Source organism: Pelophylax lessonae, assembly GCF_965119305.1.
Source record: "Pelophylax lessonae genome assembly, chromosome: 7".
Taxonomy (NCBI): domain Eukaryota; kingdom Metazoa; phylum Chordata; class Amphibia; order Anura; family Ranidae; genus Pelophylax; species Pelophylax lessonae.
In genome coordinates, this window is record NC_138774.1 from 189,375,657 (window position 1) to 189,395,596 (window position 19,940).

The following is a 19,940-nucleotide window of genomic DNA, read 5'->3' on the forward strand; positions in this document are numbered from 1 at the left end:
AAACTGTATACCCTGAAAAAGCTAAAGATCAACCTGCTGCGGTCTCCTCCATTGGTGGGTGCATCATTAATGCAGCTGGGAAGACACGTCACCTTGCGGTTACGTTCAAGGAGGCTCTAGTCCAAAAATTAGAACCAGCTCTGAAGTGCTCCTACATACTGTAGCATCTGCAGATACCTGCAGACCAGCAATAACCAGCCCATGTTCTGAGTGAGTCTAATGGAAGTGGTTTCAAAATTATTAACTAGCTACTGCACCTGCAGGACTCTAAAGGGAAAGTGGTGAGTCTGCATCCCTTTAGATGTGTCTTCCTATTGGGAGTATCTAACATAAAAATACATTTTTGTTGCAGTGGATGCCAAAAATCTGACTTGTATCTTTGTGCAGACTTCTGGTAGAATCAGTGAGCCAAATACTCAAGCAGGAAATTATGTTTCAGGTGTGCATTCTGTACACATTCTGTGTACAGAACACCTCCAGATAGCCATATTGCCTTGCATTTTACAGAAAATTACAGCCCTGCAGATTGAAAAGGAATGTGGAGTTACCCTGCAGGGAGTGAAGAGAGCCAAGGCAGTATCAGCTTTGTAAGAGCTGAAATTGGCGGGAGATTCTGCTGCAGATGTGTCTGTACATGTCAATTGATGTTTTTTAAGAGCGGTATTCCCCCCTTGTCGGTCACAACAAGGAGGGCATTATGGCTGAAGCCATATCATCTGACAAAAAACAGAAAAGGTCCAGCATACAGGGGGCAACTCCCAAGTAGATATAAGGAGGCAAACTCCTACAGACCGGGAAAAAGATTTGTAAGGAATTGAAGAAGTACCCAATCTTCATTGTTGAAGCCTTAAAAAATCTAAGGCAACTGTCTTGGGAGAAAAGTGGAACTCCTTTTAAGGGTGCACTCATCGAGGGGGTGCCTGTGTGAAGATTAGGTTCACCTCTGTTCCTAGCAAAAAAATCCGGTAATCTGTGCCCAGTGCTAAACTTGAAAGAACTCAACAAGCACAGAAAGTTGGAGTCATGTAAGATAGAGAACCTCCAATCAATTCTATTATTGATAAATCTGGGAGATTGGATGCTCTGTAGGTTTATCAGACACCTACTTACTTGTCCCAATCTATCCTCAATTCCTCTACCAGTTTCAGTTCCTCCCCCTCGGTCTGTACACCTCCCCCAGGGCATACACAAAGGTCTTACTGTCTGCAACAGCGACGGGAAAAATTCAGTAGAACTTTCACAAGGGAAGATCCATCCTCCTGATAAAGAAAGTCAAAGGTGCTTTAAGAGCGAAGTCTCTTCCAGCAGAACAGTGCCTGAGTATCCTTGGTTCTTCATAACTGACCAATTGTTGTTTATATCACATCAGACCCCAGCCAGAGAGGTTGGGGGATGCATTTCAAAGAGCAGGCTGCTCAAGGTCATGGGATGTTCAGCTTATGAGGCAAAGCATTGAGTGCTCTCGAACTGAGAGTAGTGTTCAAAGCCCTTCTGTTATTCACTCCTTTTATAAGAGGAGCAAGAGTTGTACATTGCCTATACAGCAGTGGAAGGGTAGAATTCTTAGGCTGTCAGTGGATCTTCCTGTATCAATAATTGCAATGATACCATTTTGGTTTTGGAGGCTCTAGTGTCTCTCCTACAGTTGAGCATTGAGTCACCACTGCCTCTGCCAATTATGACGGATCTGTTCTCTCATGGCCAGTTTTGCCATCCAGCTCCAAGAGACTACTTTTGATGGCATATAATTTGAGAGGCAAAGACTACCAAGTCAAGGGTGCTCAGTGCAGGTAGTGGCTATCTTATGTCAAGCCAGAGAGGGCTCCATGAATAATACTTACCAGAGAATGTGGGTAAATTATGCAGATCTCACACAGCAAAAGCCTAGAGTCCTTTATCACCTAAACCAGCCAAGGTTCTGCAGTTCTTACAACTAGGACTGAACAGGGGCCAAGGTTCAAATATGTTCAAAGTTCAACCTTGTCTGCACTTACAGGGGTTTAAGGAGTTCTTAACCCTTTAGTGATGCAATTCTTAAAAGGCTTACATGAAGTTATAGACCTGCCAGGAAACCATTGTTCCCTATGTGGGACTTGCTTATGGTCCTCAGCTCTATCAAGGCCTCATTTCTATCCTACAGAATTGGCTACACAATCTAACCCTGAAGACAATATTTCTGGTTGCTACAACCTCTGTGAAAAGGGTGTCGGAGCTGCAGGCTTTGCACTCAAGGAGCCTCACCTAATGTTCTACCCAGACCAAATAGTTCTAAAACCCATCTGCTTTTTATCCATGGGGTATCTTTCTCCTTCCACTTATAATAGGAAGTCAATTTACCATCTTTCTTGGTTAAGTGAGAGAACCACATCCCCTGGATGTTGGTCTAACTCTGATGACCTGCTTGGCAGCTACCTTTACATTCAGGAAAGCTGCTTGGTTCTGGCATGGCATAAGGCAGGGTCAGTCAGCATCAACACGTACAGTCACCTCCTAGATTAAGACAATTAAAAGAGCCTACTCATCACAAGACCATCCTGTCCTGGTGGACTTAAGAGTACATTCAGCTTGGGCAGTGCCAGCTCTGTGGGCAGACCAGTGCCGAGTGTCTCCTGAGGCTTTTTGCACGTCAGCAATATGGTCCTATTAGGACACCTTCATTACACTTTACTATGTGAACCTGGCTCACGACAGTAAAATTTGGAAAATGCATTTTTACACTACTGACCATTGCAAAATTTTTCTTGCACCCTCCCGTATGGCGAGTTAGTTCCCATTGTATGCTGCTATGATGCGCCAGGAAAACAGAAAATTGTATATCTTTCTGTAATTTTGCTTTCCTGGTGCATCTTCATGGCAGCATACAGATTCCAAACCAAAGGGTGAGAGTTAGAGAATGCTGCGAGTCAGGTCTGTCTTTGATTTATAGTTAACCAGTCCTATCAGGTTGTGGGGGCGGAGCCACAACCCATTGTATGCTGCCATGAAGCTGCACCAGGAAAGTAAAGTTATGGAAAGGTGAGTATACAATTTTCCGTTTTCCCACACAGACACAGGTGATTTGATTTACTAAAACTGGATAGTGTAAAATCCGGAGCAAATCTGCAGAGAAACGAATCGGCTTCCAGGTTTTATTGTCAAAGCCTATTGAACAAACTGAAGTTAGAAGCTGATTGGCTATCATGCACAGCTGCTACAGATTTTTCAATCTCCAGTTTTAGTAAATCAACCCAAAGGAACAATGAAATCCTGACTGAAGTTCTCCACTATAATTATAGAGTTATTCACTTTAAGGCCATCACAGAGGATGTGATAGAAAAGTACAGCACCCAGCTTTGGTGCTTTCGTCAAGATATATAGCTTTCTCCAGTCTGGACATAGGAACCAAATATTATAGCTGAATATTGCATAGCACCCAATAATCTAGCCGACACTAGCTTAGGTAATCTGGAACTGGAACTGTGTATTGAAAACTCTCACAGAATTTATAGTACACCAGATCAGGTGAGGCTGATCACATTATCGTATGGTCTGATTAATCAGGCATGGCAACGGTCTACAACAGGCTATTAGGCAAAGCTCATACAATGTCCCAGTAGTCTGATACAGTGGAATTAATTTATCTTCATATATTTCTTGGGGGATATTGTTGATAAATATTTATGTCCCAAGTGAAGGAGCCTCTCCAACTTTAACACAAACCACACATATAAGACCCAGGATAACAGGGGTAAAACGAAATGCTGAGTCTGGTGTGGTTGAATTGTGAGTCTGGTTAGGGCAGACCAGACTGGGCTTAATGGTCTTTCTGTGCCCCTAATAGACACAGGGTGACTTACACATAAGAGGGGCCTGGAGAGTTAAACAAGGAGTTTCCCGACTTCTCTAAGGTAAGCTGGGTTCCACAGGCCCCCACCCAAACTGCCCCCCAAAACAGGTGACAAGGGGGCACTTTTTACGTCTGGATGAAAGGAGATTTAATCTCTAAATACAGAAAGGCTTCTTCATAGTAAGAGCTGTGAAAATGTGGGATAGACTCCCTCAAGAGGTGGTTCTGACCAGCTCAGTAGATTGCTTTAAAAAAAGGCCTGGATTCTTACCTAAATGTACATAATATATTTGGATATTAAAATGTATAGGTAAAGTTGATCCAGGGATCATCCGATTGCCTCTTGGGGGATCAGGAAGGAATTTTTTGTTTTGTTTTCCCCCTTTTTATTGGTTAACCTAGATGGACTTCGTGTCTTTTTTCAACCAGACTAACTATGTAACTATTTAGAAGGGGCTGCTAATATACAATTTAGCTGATCATCCAAACCAGACAGAGAAAATAATTTGGTTTCTGTGTCCACCCTGCTATAAGGTCATTGGTAGTCAGTGGAGATATGGTGTGTCTGTGCCCACCCTCATCATTAACAGGTACATCACGCAAAGGGAGGTGGTGCCATGCATAGCTCCTAATGTTTTAAAAACTTCAAGATGTTTTATGGCTATTTGAAGTGTGGGAAATAAAATGAAATGTTGTATATAGTGGTTATTATTTTAGTCCTGTGGTACTGAGGTCTTGGGATCAATTCCCGCTCTGCTGTATGTTGGTGTAGGTTTTCTGTGCATCCCATTACCAAACTGCTAAGTTGATTGCCATCTCTATAAACTGGCCTAAAATAAATTTTCTCAGTGGAAGAAAAGGCCGACATCAGCTTCCAAACTTTGGCAAGAAACCCCAATGGATAGTCACAACATCTGTCCAAAGGGCTGTAACGAGTTGACGTTAACAGCATTAGACAGTTTTAAGGGGAGTTCTTTTTTAAATATTTTGCTACCTGACATGTTTTATTGAGGCTTGTTCTATGTCACTGCAGGGGCTAACAAAGGTTGTCATCTTTCAGGACTTCAGGGGGAGAACATACAGCTAGTCTCACAAGCGATAACGACACACCGAGATTCTTATGATGTGCAGTTAGAAGGCAGCAGAATCCTGCGTCATCTCCTTTCACAAGGTGATCCATCCACAGTGTAAACAGAAATTGTTGAAATTTCTGCAAAATTCTGTTACAAATGGTAACGAGGGGCTATTTGTTTTCAGGGATGGAACAAGGAGACATCGATGGATATTTGACCAGTGATCATTTCATCAATATGCTGGTGGAGACAGCAAGGCTTTACTCCCATGATGAACTGCTACTGTCTGAAATTCTCAGTCTGATGACAATGCTTACAGTCAATGGTAAGCCAAACAATGTAAAATGCTGAACACTATCAGCCATATTCTATAAGATAGAGCAAGCAGTATAAAATGCAAAATGCTTTAATATATTAAACAAAAACAGACTTTGATGAGGCAAGATTAGTGCTGAATTCTATTGGGCTGTTATTGGTTGCTGCATATTGCTTGCTGAATACATTTGTTTTCTGTGTGTGTCTGTTGTTGTTGCTTCTGTTCCAAATGTCCTTTGCTTTATGGTATGTCAGCTGTACTGTCATTCATCATGATATACTACGTGGAGGCATGGATATCAAGGTAATATTCAGGTATTTCATAGTACAATGCCTGCTTTCCCATTGCATCTGTGCTTTGTTCATGCACGGCAATGAGGCAGGTTCACTTTAGTGCTGGCAACCCTTCTGGATTTACTCATCTATTTCTCTACTTGGAACTGTTTTCTGCTGAGAGCAAAGAAAAGTATCAGTACTTCTATATGTGGACGAGCAAGGCAAGTAATTCATTCTCCTTCCTCTAGTGTGACAGTGCTAATGCTTGGTGGTTGGCCTAACACCGTTACATAGACAAGCCCTGTGTAAGCACCAGTTGGGTTTAACTCAGAGCTTACACAAGTTTTTTTGTACTTGGTCCTGACAGTGAACAAAGTGGTAGGGAAGCAAAGGCAAGGCAAGGGCTAGAGCTGCAGGGAACAGCTTGGTTATGTGTAAGAAATAACTTGTTAATATGACAATTTTGTGGGGAAAAAAATTCTTCATTACCCAAACTATTGTGGGCAAAAAAATGCAACTTAAAAAACTCACCATGCCTCCTAATATTTACATTGGACTGTCATTTTTACAAAAAGGGGTAATTTGGGGGGTATTTGTACTGTCCTGACATGTTACGCCTCAAGAAATGAGATAGGTAGTCAAGTACATCAGGATTGATCAATTTTCAATGAAACGTAGCCTAGCTTGTAGACTCTGTAACTTTTACACAAACCTATTATCATACACTTATGAGGATTTTTTTTACCAAAGACGTAGAAGAATACATTCTGGCCTAAATTTATGATGAAAATTGATTTTATTGTATTTCTTTTAAAACAGAAAGTTGAAAATATTGTTTTTTTTTTCAATACCAAAGGAAAGCTGTATTTGTGTGAACAAAATGATAAAAAATGAATTTGGGTACAGTGTAGCATGACTGAGTGTCATTCAAATGCGAGAGCACTTAAAGCTGAAAATTGGTCTGGGAAGGAAGGGGGTGAAAGGGCCCAGTATTGAGGTGGTTAAAGAGTAACCCCACTTTTGTTGAGAAAAAAAAAACGATTGCCCCAAGGTGATCATCGTACATTGCAAGGATGTTAACAAACCTTGTAGTGGAGCCCCATATTTTGTAGCTGTCCCTTCAGAAGTAATTAATCCTAGGGAGTATCTCACGAAAACGTACATGTCTGTTGCAGGGGTGCCTAAAATCGGACTTGTTTCTTTGTGCAGACTTCTGGGAAAATCAGTGAACCAGTCACACATTTTTACCATGTTGCATTCAATTTTACAGAAAATGACAGCGCTGCAGGCTGAAAAGGAAAGGTCATTTTTTTATAACATTAAATTGCAACATAGCTTGTTTAGTAAATGTACATGCCATGTTTTTTTGTTTATTTGTGTGACAACCAGTATCTATATTGTTTAACTACATAGTGCCTATTTTCATAGTAAAGGGTTAATTTACATAATGACATGCTGATTTCATTAGAGATGGCAGCAGAGATGTTGGCAAGAGTGGGATTCCTTCCGGATCTGATAAAGATTACAGAACACTCGCTGGAAAACAGGGAGCTGTGTGTGTCCTGCTGTGCCCTGCTCTGGAGCTTGGCTATGACTGGTGAGTAGAAAATTAATATCATCAATCAGCACTACTACTCTTGATCTATACCGGTCCCAGTACAAATCATACTTAGGTACTTTTTACAAAAAAGAAATGGCAAGCAGTTCATCAATTTATGACCAATAAGAAAGATGCACATGTGAGAGGCAGTTCACTACAAATTAATTAAAAGACATTCCCCAGCATTCCACCCTGCTAACTAGCAAAGGGGACTCAAGTCAGTTTTTTTGGCGGATCTCAACGGTCCCCTCATGCATCCCTATGGGGCATCGGATGTCAGCGGAGACATGTCCGCTGACATCCGATCCGATCCGTCAAATCTGGACGGATGGAAACCCTATTTTCCATCCATCCATCGGATCGGATGGGATCGGATGAGAACGGACCAATGGTCCGTTCCCATCCGATTTCCCCCATAGAGATGCATGGGGAACTGACAGCTGTGTCTCCGCACACAGCGCGGAGACACAGCTGTCATCCTCCTGCTCAGCGGGGGATCGGCGGATTGATCCCTCGCTGCGAAAAACGGACTCCGTCCGACGGACGGAGTGTGTGAAAGGGTCCTAAATGTATAGATGTCCCAGGAGCATACAGCAGAAACCATGCATGCTAATCACATATGGTACTATCAAAGTGCCCCTCCAAGTGCAGACCTATTGAAACGTATTTCTAGTTTTAAAGAGCGTAGAGAATGATTGATTAAAACCCTTGAAGTTTTTTTTGCTGCCCTGTATGTCATTGGGGAGATATCCCCTCACTTCCTCCGATCCTAGAGACACAATAAATCAGAAAAAATCTCTTCAAAGTGAAGAAAAATCCCCTCTTATGCCATTGTCACCAGAACAGATGTCTCCATTGAAAGACAACTGTAAAATTTTGAATTTCCTGTAACTTTCTGTCTCTGTGACAATAGTCACCAGGTCAGTAAGAGAGGTTAAATCTCTAACACGAGGACACAGACAGTAATGCGAATCTGACAGAGGTTATAACCCTCTCTACATGCCAACCAAAACATAAAAAAAAAAGTTTTGCTTTAGATAACTAAAAATACAGCTTTAATATGCGTATGTGAACTGATTTATCTGTACACGGATATGTAATTCTGTCTGGTCATTTATGTGAGTCATACACCTCTTCCAGACAGCACATGCAGGAGGGAGACTCTACTTTCTTTGCTCAAGGTAAAGAACGCAGTGGTGATCTACCAATCTGCTAATCAGATAATTAAGGAGAAGAAACACACTGATACATCATCATCATCCTGAAAAAATCCACTCTCTCCCTCTATCAGCACATGCACCTCTACCAGATTCCGATCTGCCCCTTAGTGCTGCCTCTCCCTCTCCGAGTGCTGCTGTGCAGGTAATGATAGGAGGCTAAGGCTGGGTTCACATATATGCGAACTGGATGTGTTTTCAACCACATCCAATTTGCATAAAATGGAAACTGGTTTACACATGTCCGAGGCGGCCGCGGTGCGGTTTTGAAAAGGGTCCTGTGCGGTACAGTTCAGATGCAAATTCCGGCAAAAAATTGCACCTAAATCGCACCTGAACCGGTGAACAGAAACACACCAGACTCCAGGCTGCAAACCACATCCGTACATGTGAAAACCCAGCCTAGAATGAATACAGATTCAGACACTTATTCTAATTGCATGTAGAAAAACATGTTTTTAGAGTATGTTAAACTGCAATAAATAGTTTTTTTGTTTTTAAAGTATATTATTTTGGGGTATATTTACACTGAAGAAAATTATAAACGCAACATTTTTGTTTTTTCCCCCATTTTTCATGAGCTGAACTCAAATATCTAAGACTTTTTCTATTTACACAAAAGGCCTATTTCTCTCAAAAATTGTTCACAAATCTGTCTAAATCTGTGTTAGTGAGCACTTCTGCTTTGCCAAGATAATCCATCCACCTCACAGGTGTGGTGTATCAAAATGCTGATTAGCATGATTATAGCACAGGTATGCCTTAGGCTGGCCACAATAAAAGCCACTCTAAATAGTGCAGTTTTACTGTATTGGGGGGGGTCCGAAAACCAGTCAGTATCTGGTGTGACCATCATTTTCCTCATGCAGTGCAACACGTCTCCGTCACATAGAGCTAATCAGGTTGTTGATTGTGGCCTGTGGAATGTTGGTCCACTCCTCTTTAATGGCAGTGCAAAGTTGGTGGATATTGGCAGGACCTGGAACACGCTGTTATCTACGCCAATCCAGAGCATCCCAAACATGCTCAATGGGTAGAATGTCCGAAGAGTATGCTGGCCATGCAAGAACTGGGATGTTTTCAGCTTCCAGGATCCTTGCAACATTGGACCGTGCATTATCATGCTGCAACATGAGGTGATGGTCGTGGATGAATGGCACAATAACGGGCCTTAGGATCTCGTCATGGTATCTCTGTGCATTCAAAATGACATCAATAAAATGCACCTGTGTTCATTGTCCATAACATATGCATGCCCATACCATAACCCCACCGCCACCATGTGCCACTCGATCCACAAGGTTGACATCAGTAAACCGTTCACCCACACGACGCCATACATGTTGTCTTGTCTGTCATCTGCCTGTACATTGAAAACTGGGATTCATCCATGAAGAACACCTCTTCAAATTGCCAGATGCCATCGAATGTGAGCATTTGCCCACTCAAGTTGGTTACAACGACGAACTGCAGTCAGGTCGAGACCCCGATGAGGACAAAGAGCATGCAGATGAGCTTCCCTGAGACGGTTTCTGATAGTTTATACAGCAATTCTTTAGTTATGCAAACCGACTGTTGCAGCAGCTGTCCGGATGGCTAGTCTCAGACAGTCTTGGGAGGTGAAGATGCTGGATGTGGAGGTCCTGGGCTGGTGTGGCTACATGTGGTCTGCAATTGTGAGGCCGGTTGGATGTACTGCCAAATTCTCTGAACGCCTTTGGAGAAGGCTTATGGTAGAGAAATGAACATTCAATTCACGGGCAACAGCTCTGGTGTACATTCCTGCAGTCAGCATGCCAACTGCACGCTCCCTCAAAACTTGCGACATCTGTGGCATTGTGCTGTGTGATAAAACTGCACATTTTAGAGTGGCCTTTTATTGTGGCCAGCCTAAGGCACACCAGTGCGATAATCATGCTGTCTAATCAGCATCTTGATATGCCACACCTTTGATGTGGATGGATAATTTCAGCAAAGGAGAAGTGTTCACTAACACAGATTTAGACAGATTTGTGAACAATATTTGAGAGAAAAAGGTATTTTGTGTACATAGAAAAAGTCTAAGATCTTTGAGTTCAGCTCATGAAAAATGGGGGCAAAAACAAAAGTGTTGCGTTTTTTAATTTTGTTCAGTGTATATATTGGGGTATATTTATAAAGCAGAGAATCTGACATTCAGCAAATATTCACTGCAGATGAATCTTCCTGGTACATTTGTTTTAAATGACAGTGATTTATTCACCACCAATGCAAATTTGGTGAAAGTCACCTTCACCATTTTATATATGTGCCCCTATGTCTTCATAGAGTTCAGCTTTACACCACTTTACATACATATTTTTTGGTGTCACAGAGATGGTATCAGATGATGGCATGAAGAAAGCAGTACCACTAATCACAGCACTGATTCAGAAACATCCCAGTGATGGACAGTTGGTAGAATCAGCAAGCCCAGCCCTGTGGATTCTGTGCCTGAAAGGTAGGCTGAAAAAGCAGAGGGCACATTTGTCCAGAAACACGTTAATATGTCCATTCTACAAGTGTTTGCCTAACATCTTACAGGTCACGTGATGGAGGACCAAATCGAATCTGTAACACTATTGCTCCTGGATTGCCTACAGATACACATGAAGCGCCCTATTCTGGCCAAAAATGTTTGCTTGGCATTGACCGGTCTAGTGATAAACTCAGGTACTGTACATACCATCTGCCTGTAGCATCTTTCCAGAATCCTTTGCATATGGACTGTATATTCCACAGTGTGATTTTTATTTTTGTTCTTAAAGAACTGGCTGCTTATCGTGTGCTGGTGCCGCAATCAGGGAAAAGTGGTCTCTCTCTGATTAAAGAGCTCGATCTACTCTACTCTGATGACCCAGAAATTGTAGAGAATATCTGTCAACTCTTTAACCAGATGGCTAATTACGGTAAGAATAATCTGTATTTCAGAATTTCATTTATAGAAAATACCCGTGCAAGGAAAATTATGGTGTTTCTCATATCATGCAATCATATTTCTGCTTTTACTGTGATTAGAAAATAAAAGCAAGCAGCTGATTGGTTGTAAAAAAGATAGCGGTCTATTTTGGCCTGAGGCAAATGCAGTTAGATAGTCCTCTGTAGAACAGTCATGTGGTTATGAATCACCAGTTAGGAAATTATGGGACACAGCAACAGAATTCATGCAATAGGACTTAGCATCACTGTTTCAGTGCCCTTGTATACAAAAGTGCCCTAGGGTGGGATTACGTCATCTCCATTCTTCAAGACATCCTTTGTTAGGTGCTATAGACCACAACTGCACTGTTACTGTGCTGCAGTTTTTCTATCAATAGATAGGATAGCTGCTGTGATTTTAAAGAAGTATTAAAGCCAAAATCAAAACTATAATAAATTGATATATTGCAGCTTACCAATCATTAGATGGGATTGTTGCATTTGTTCTCTTTTTATTTAGGCTTTTATCCCTCTGTTTCCATCTGATGATCTGGCCAGTAACACACCTCCTGTATTAGAGTTCCCCCACTCTAGATGAAGGATCACAGGGGGCACAGCAGACAGCAGCATTGTCAATCCAGGGGGAAGGGAGTGTTTGATGTATGAGCCGATTTAGATACACTGACAAATTGAAGCCAAACGGCAGCTCACACTTCAGTTACAGCAACAGGTTTTTTTTTTTTTTTTTTTTTTTGGGGGGGGGGGGGGGGGAGATTTAAGGTTTTACAACTATAAATGAAAACTGGTAATTGGAAGCACCCATGTCGGTGGTAAATGGATTGTTTCAACACTTAAAGTAGAACTATAGGCAAAACCTTTTTCATTTTGGATAGAGCAAGGGAGGGTTATAACCTGTCGGATTTTTTTTTTTCGCCATCTGTGTCCCTTTCAGGTCACCTGTGGCCAGGTATGCATCGCAAGGTAGTGAACCCAATAGCTGACTGCTGTGGATGGATAGGAAATGTGAGTCCAAGATTCCCCAGGGCAGGGAGTCTAAAGCCCCGTACACACGTACCGATCGTCGGCCGAACGATCAGCTGTCTTTTGTCCAGGGCTGTCGGTGTCTGTTGAAAAGTGCAAAAGACTGCACAAGAATTTTGTCTGCCGACTACAGCCGACTGCAGAAGTGATGTCATGTAAAAGTTTACTTTCCCTGTGTTTTTCCTTTTCTGAGCATGCCCAGTCTTGCAAATCTGCGGTCTGTCGGCCGAATTCTGTACTGACTGGCGAACAATCGGCCGCTCTGGTGTCGGCATACAAAAAGTTTAATGCTTGCATGACAGATTCTTTTCGGCCGAATGTGCGCTGTTGGCTGTCGGAGGCATCATACTAACAAGCCTACAATCGGCAGATCGGTCGTCGGCCGAAGCTTTTCGGCCGACGATCGGTACGTGTGTACGGGCCTTAAGGCCCAGCAAGTGTTCACCAGAGCATCTAGTGGTGAGGATGGACTTCGCTGCAAATGGACCCAGGTCGCGGCCCCTGGGGTCCCCCAGGTCACGCTCTGTAGGGAGAGAGGGGAAGCAGCCAATCAGGACACAAGGGATAGTGATGGGTAAGCCGAGGTCAGAGCAACAGGCAGACGAGGGTAATCAAGGAACAGGCCAAAGGTCAGGGTCACAGGCAAACAGGAGTAGTCAGAGACAAGCCAAAATCGGTACACAGAAAGGTAGATGTAGCACACGGCAGACAGGAACACAAGCAAACAAACACTGTTGAACAGCAAAGCAGACCTGAAGTGCACTGGTTAATATAGACTTCCTGGAAAGGCCTGGGGTGGAGCCATACAGGGAGTAGAGACGATAAAGGGCAGCCAGAAGGAGAGTCAGGCCTCTAATGGAGACATGGAGGAGAAGGTAAGCTGCCAGACACTATTGCATGTCCATGACAGTCCCATTGCAGAGATTTTGCTTCACTTTCTGTCCCATAGCCAAACAGGAAGTGAGAGGAAATCCCGGCAAATTAGGGGGTTCCTTGGTAGCCCCCAGATCACCAGAACTAGTGTTCCCATTGGAACATTTACCCTCTATTACTTTTCTGGGATCAACCAAGAATGTAGGATTTTCTTTTACTTTCACTTTTAATCGTAATGGTAAACAGGACAAATAGAAAGGGTGAATCTCCATAATGGGGGTACAGACAGCAAAAACTGACAAATATTCTAATCCCCCTCCAATCCATCTAAAACAAAAAACAAAAAATGGAAAATTGTATCATACTTACCGTCATTTTCTTTTCCTGGTCTATCCAAGGCAGCATATGTGTGAGAGTAGCCCTGCCAACTTCTGCCTACAGGACCAGTGCATAGCTATAAAAAGGTAACACCCACACAATAGCCCATTCACTGTACATCACTAGGATCGAACTGAGTGGGCTTGGTATGCTGCCATAGATAGGCACCAGGAAAATAAATATATGGTAAGTATGATACAATTTTCTGTTTTCCTGGTGCCTCCATGGCAGCATACATGTGATAAGATCAGTAACTAGCTATCAGAGTGGGAAGCTTTAGCAAAATTCCATCATAATAAAGTGAGTAGCTACTGGCTTCCTGCCAAATACTGGTGTAGTGAGGACTACTTAGCCCATCAGACGTGCTGAATACATTTTGCCAAAATGGAACTGGATTGACTCCCCTGCCTGTCATGTTGGCTGACATCTCTGCATAAGGTGCCCATGATGATCAGATGCTGCTGGAGGAACTGTACGTTCCTCCAGCAGCATCTGAACATCATGGGCACCTTATACAGAAACGTCACACAATTACGCAGGGATGTCACGCTGCACGCAATTACTTTCAATGGTTGCAGTCTGGCCATACAGCGGGACCTTAAAATTAACTTCAGGAACCACAAGGTGAATATGCACTGGAGCCTTCTACCATTGTTGGTTTCTAAGGAGCTAGGTATAGCTACTTTGACTAGCTAATGACTATTTGCAAGTGTGCCATCATTGATCTGAATGTATTGAAGGAGTACTTCAGCCAAGTCGGACAAAGCAATCTCACTACGAGATAGGCAAACAAACGCCCACAGGCTCTTGATGCCATGACAACAGCAAGGCTGTGAACTTCCTGCAGCTTGAATAGCTTCCTCAGTATTACTTATACCAGAAGCTGGCTTCAGATAAGGGCAAATGTCTGCCTGGTAGAAAAACAATTGAGCACCATCCCTGACACCCTCCCCATCAACATGCAAATCCCCAGGACAGGCCGCCGGAGCGCATCCCCCTCAAGGGGACATGCCCCCAAAGGCTGCCCCAAAAGTTCAGCGCAGATGGAAAAAGGACAATGAACAGAACCCAAATGCTCCCGTGGCAAGTGCGTTAATCCAGCTACAATCACCCCTATCCCCTGGAAGAACACAGGGAAAGTGAGGACAAAAGCCTAGGTGGTAGCCTTGCCGATCTGAGAAACTATAGTCTGCAGCCGAAAACTCAGGATGCACATAGAGATTTAGTAGAGTGCATCTTGTCAGGACAGGATGGAACCTGAACCCTAGATCATGGAGTTGCTTGATGGTCTGCAGAGTCAACTGGACATGATGGAGCTAGAAAATTGAGCATCAGTACAGAATCAATCTTGAAATACAAGAGAAAAGTAAAGGCTGAGAGATAAACTTTCCAACATGACCACATCTAACCAAATTACAGAAATTTCCTTTGGGTGAAATGGATGCAGATTAAAGAACTAAATGAGGATGTCATGTTTGAGGAGACAGATATAAACTAATCGGAGTAAGATGGAGAACTGGGTTCCAACAACCTTCTTATGTTAAACCTGTGAAAGGTTCAATGCCAGACAAGGTCACCAGTCTTTAAAAGTCACCTCCCCAAGTGAAGGCTATGAGTGAACTACTTAAGATCCCACAAAGTCACATGGGCAGCAATATTAGGACCCAAATGCTGACCTAGGCCCAGCTGCAGGAGAGGACTTGTCCAGCGAAGATATAGTTCATATTCCTATCGCACACCTTCCTGGTTTGTAGGCTTGTGTGTGCTGGGTGCTGAAGCGATCACCAGTTGGCAACTGGATTAGTTACAAGTAAATACATATTCGCCAGCACACCAAGGATCTTGCAAAAGCAGTCCAAAAAACTTTATTCAAGATACGTTCATATCAAAAAATTGTGCAACGTTTCGGAGCCGCACAGGACCCCTTCGTCAGGCATGTCACATGCCTGACGAAGGGGTCCTGTGCGGCTCCGAAACGTTGCACAATTTTTTGATATGATCGTATCTTGAATAAAGTTTTTTGGACTGCTTTTGCAAGATCCTTGGTGTGCTGGCGAATATGTATTTACTTGTCCAGCAAAGAAACTTTTGGGGAGAAAGTCCTGAGGCTTACAGCAAAATAAGCAACCACATGTCCAGCAATAGATTTAACATGAAGAAGTAAACCTCCCTGTATAGCAGCAAAGGGATTCCTAGACTCCATGATACTTTTTATTGCAAATTTAGACAAAATAAAGAAGTAAGAAATTCTGGGTTATCTGGTTACAAGCCAGAATATGTACAAACGTATACATTAGAAGAACAAAACAATACATGGAAAAAGTAAAACAAAAACTATGCATCCATGTTTTCGGTCTGTAACTGAGTAGGTCATATAATAGGGCGTATTTGTAATGGTACTTATTATATTGAATACAAGTTACCAAGTTACTGTTTGGGTCAAAGCATATTAAAACTATACATGTGTTAGTCATTCGTAATGGTGAGATCTAAAGAGCACCAAACATTCCACACCCTGTTATATTTCTGTGGACATCCACGGTGTTCGTATTCAACTTTCATGTAAGGCAACATTTGGTTCACTGCATTTAACCATTGTGATACAGAGGGGGGAGAGGGTTGCATCCATTTACGTGCTATCGGTTTGAGAGCCCCTGTGAACGCAGTATACCAATCAGTGGGTAATTTAAGATGGACCAATTCTGGGTGCCGAATTGAGCATAGTATGCATGTCTAAGTTGAAAAATAGCAAAAAAAAAAAAAAGTACTGTGAACAATATCAAAGCGTCTTCTCAAATAATCAAAATTTTTAATTGTGCGATTATCATATCTATCCTGCACCGTACACACTCCCATTCTTTTCCAGCCTGCCCCATCCTCTAATGTTACAAAATGTGGGAACATTGGATTGCCCCACAGAGGCAACTCCAGAGGAGTGTCAGTGTACTTAGACAATTTCTACACTTCCTGCCACACTGATCTAGCTAGGTTTAGGATTGGTGGTTTGGCTTTAAACAAGATAGCTGGAGGGCTTCCATACCTACTAAGAAGTTGGATATTTGTAAAACTGACAGAATATGCAAATTTGAGCTTCAGTTATCAAGCTGTCAAAGGCAGTTTGAAGCTGGATGGAAAAACACATTCCTTGGGAACAGATGATCCTGATCCAGTAGATCCCTTGGAGCAACTGTCCAGCCCCGCTTTTAGGTTGGCGTACCACATCTGCCTGGATCAGCCTGGAACACTGGAATGTTTTCCATTTCGGACATGCAAGACAAACGAGAGAAGAAAGTACTGAAAGTCACAGGAGCACCCTACCAGTGGACCACTGCACCTGAGCCAAAACTGCCTAGCCTTTAGTTTGATCTCAGGGGCCTGGTAGTCAGCCTCTGAAGTTGCCTACCTGGGACATGTTTTGCCAAGGATACCAATCTAGCCTTTTGTTACTGCAAAACTCTGGATTCACCTGAAAATTGAACTATGCCACCTTTTTTTTTTTTTTTTCAATGGTTTTTATTAAATTTTCAAAGTTTAACGAAGTATGCTACCTTTATGGCATTGTCTGCTTGGATCCAGATTATATAAAACAGCCCAGAACTTCTGGATGTTACCTTGGAAAACAAGACGCCAAAGACAACTAAGCCCCTTGATATCAAGGGTGTCTAGGTCTCTTCCCCGGAATGATACACTGTCTGGAGGTGTCTTTCCATGGGGATTCTTTAAGCGGAGTTCCACCCTGAAATTTTTTTTTTCCCCTGTCCGCTTGCTCTAAATTACCTGTAAAAGAATTGGATAATTCAATTTTTTTTTATTCACTTACCTTGTTTTTTAAGAAAATATAGTTACCTTACTTCCTCTTCCTCCCTCTGTGGACACGGCCGCCACCGTCACTTCCTTCTTGCGTTGACTCCTGGGAGCTGAACATCATCGCTCCCAGGAATCAATGCGCCTGCACCGGCCCCGACGTCAGTTCCAGCGCAGGCGCACCATCCCTGCACAGCTTCTGGGCATGCCTAGAAGCTGTTTAGCAGGGAGGACGCAGAAGAGGACACCCTGGCTTCAGCTGCCCACACCTGAGATGGCAGGGCAAGGACAAGAAATTTTCAAGGGAAGTATTTCTTCTAAAAGGTAAGTGAACCCGGGACAGTTCAGAGGCTATCATTGCTAAAATGCACTAGTCCTGACTGTCCCGGGGGTATTTTTATCTAAATTTTATTTTTCAGGCCGGAACTCCACTTTAAAAAAGAAAGGAAAAACTTCCTTGCATGAGAGCCAGACCCCTGAGCCTCAGCAATAGGAAAATCACCCGACCAAAGACTGAGTAAACTTGTCCCTCGAAGAATAGAAGCCTGGGGTACAACCAGGCCAAAGGAATTGCCTCACATGAAGCTAACCTAAGTTCTAGACCTCTCATACAAAAGTGGAGATTCAGATTGCTCCTGGTATAGATGGCTTGAATCTGAGACTAGAGTGTGTATGAACCTATCCAAATTACTGGAATATCTGAAGGACCATGTCAGGCAGCTCAATAGAGCCTGCTCTAATTATTCCCCATCTAAGGATCTTTCTATGAAAATATTTTAGGAGGGCAATGAGGCTAGTACTGGGTCCGGCATCCTAATACATGAGGTGCTGACCAAAAGACAAGGGGCAGGATCCCCGAATAGTAGTGCATTGGCCCAAAAATTGCTTAAGGAAAGGGAATAGAGATGGGCCCAGGCATGCCCAGGACCCCAGCCCCAACCCACCCACCTGACCCCACCAGGGAGCTGAAACCACCCACTGCCAACCACAGGCAGCGAGACAACCCCTAGCCCGCGCAGCTGCAGACCAGGAAATGCCCCTCGGCCCGCGACCAGCGGCGCCGGCAGGACCAGGCGGGCAAGCTGGGACCAGGACCCCGAACACACCTGTGCCCACCCCCAGATGGGAACATTAATCATCTTAGATGCCCAACAAGCCAGAAAGTGTCCCAGGAGAAGGGAAGAAATGCAAATTTTGTATTTTTCTATGGAAAACTTGCATCTAAACCCAGCCCCTAAAGCTTCAAGATTCATACCAGATAATGCCACCACAGGCTCTTGGATAGTGAACTGTTCGCCACCACAAATGGGGCAGAAGCACCTTGACCCAGAAAACCTTCAGAGGATATGCAGAGACTACAAATGGAGAAAAGACACTTCTTAACAATTAGAAGGAGAAAAAGACCTTGCAAACTGTACTCTAGCCTTCTTCCGCTAGTAATGACAAGTGTTCAACTTCAGCCGCATCTCTAATGCGATTGACCTAGACTGTCTCAAAAGAGAACCTGTCCCTGGAAGACTATGCAGGCTACTTCTTCTGACTGAGGAAATGCTGTAGCAACTTTCTCATCCTGCTCTGGATTCTTACCTGGGTCCTCTGGTTCTTCTCCACTCATAGTAAACTTACCTACCCTAAAGAGAATGGCTAGCAGGGGCAAAGCCTTAGGCTGAACATAAAGTACTAGCTTATCCTCTATGTTCTTCCTTTCCAACAGTTGACCTGCTCTCTGCTGAGGGAGGCTTTATGCAGTTGGCAGCAACAGTATTGGAGTGCAGCTTGAGGTATTCTCAATAACTTGGATAGGCCCACAGCAATCCGTTGGGGCTATGGATAGTGGGCAGGAGAGCTTCTGTCTACCCCTATAAGGCAATCTTAACACACACTATCTTGAAAAGGCAATTTCATCCAGGCTCATAGAAATCCGTTGCGGCTATGAATAGTGGGGTTGAAGACCTTCTGTCACCCTCTTTAAAGGCAATCTTGACACACTATTTATTGTGTAAATGCAGCTTCACCCAGGATTCACAGCAATTCCTTGCGGCTAAGCAGAATGGGCCAAATCTTCTGTCTGCCTTTTTAAGGTGGTTCTGACGCACTCTTTAGGCCATGGTGTTAGCGTTTGCAGTATGGAAAAGGATTTTCTCTACCTTGAACTGGATTTCTGGTGCTCCTCTCATTCATATTCCTGTCAGTGGAACAGGCTGGGCTCCTTAGCCAAGAGAGAGGTCAGTTTGCATCTGATTGCACTCTTTTAGCAGCAAAATATCTACCTGGTCTGATGACCCTTACCTATAGGAACCGTGTGGATCTTTGTTATGCAGTGAGCTCATAGTGCAAGGCAGCTGGAACACTAACATTGTCAGGTATAATAATAATGCCACACAGACATGAGTATGGACATATCTATTCGCTAGGTAGCAGGAAATGGCCCTTGATGCATGGTTTGCGTCTATGGGCGTGTTGGCATGCAGTCCTATTATGTGAATGCCCTATCTGGAAGCTGCATATTCCTCAACTCTGCCTGCCTCCCACTCCTGGCAAAATTCTCACCTTGCCCACTTCCAAGATGGCTTCCAGGTAGTCTTGCCCAACTCAAAGAT

At 43.3% G+C, this 19,940-nt stretch overlaps 1 protein-coding gene across 1 annotated transcript in view; it reads left to right on the forward strand.

Moving 5' to 3' along the window:
* The window catches only part of STKLD1 (serine/threonine kinase like domain containing 1), a gene marked incomplete at its 3' end in the record, with an annotated part of 49,352 nt that overhangs the window by 26,803 nt on the left and 2,609 nt on the right, over positions 1 to 19,940 (forward strand). Inside the window, exons 12-17 of the mRNA XM_082263254.1 lie at positions 4,887 to 4,997; positions 5,084 to 5,224; positions 6,959 to 7,087; positions 10,661 to 10,786; positions 10,870 to 10,998; positions 11,094 to 11,234. Of these exons, the coding sequence (XP_082119380.1) occupies positions 4,887 to 4,997; positions 5,084 to 5,224; positions 6,959 to 7,087; positions 10,661 to 10,786; positions 10,870 to 10,998; positions 11,094 to 11,234 (777 nt within the window). The remainder of the gene's footprint in view (positions 1 to 4,886; positions 4,998 to 5,083; positions 5,225 to 6,958; positions 7,088 to 10,660; positions 10,787 to 10,869; positions 10,999 to 11,093; positions 11,235 to 19,940) is intronic.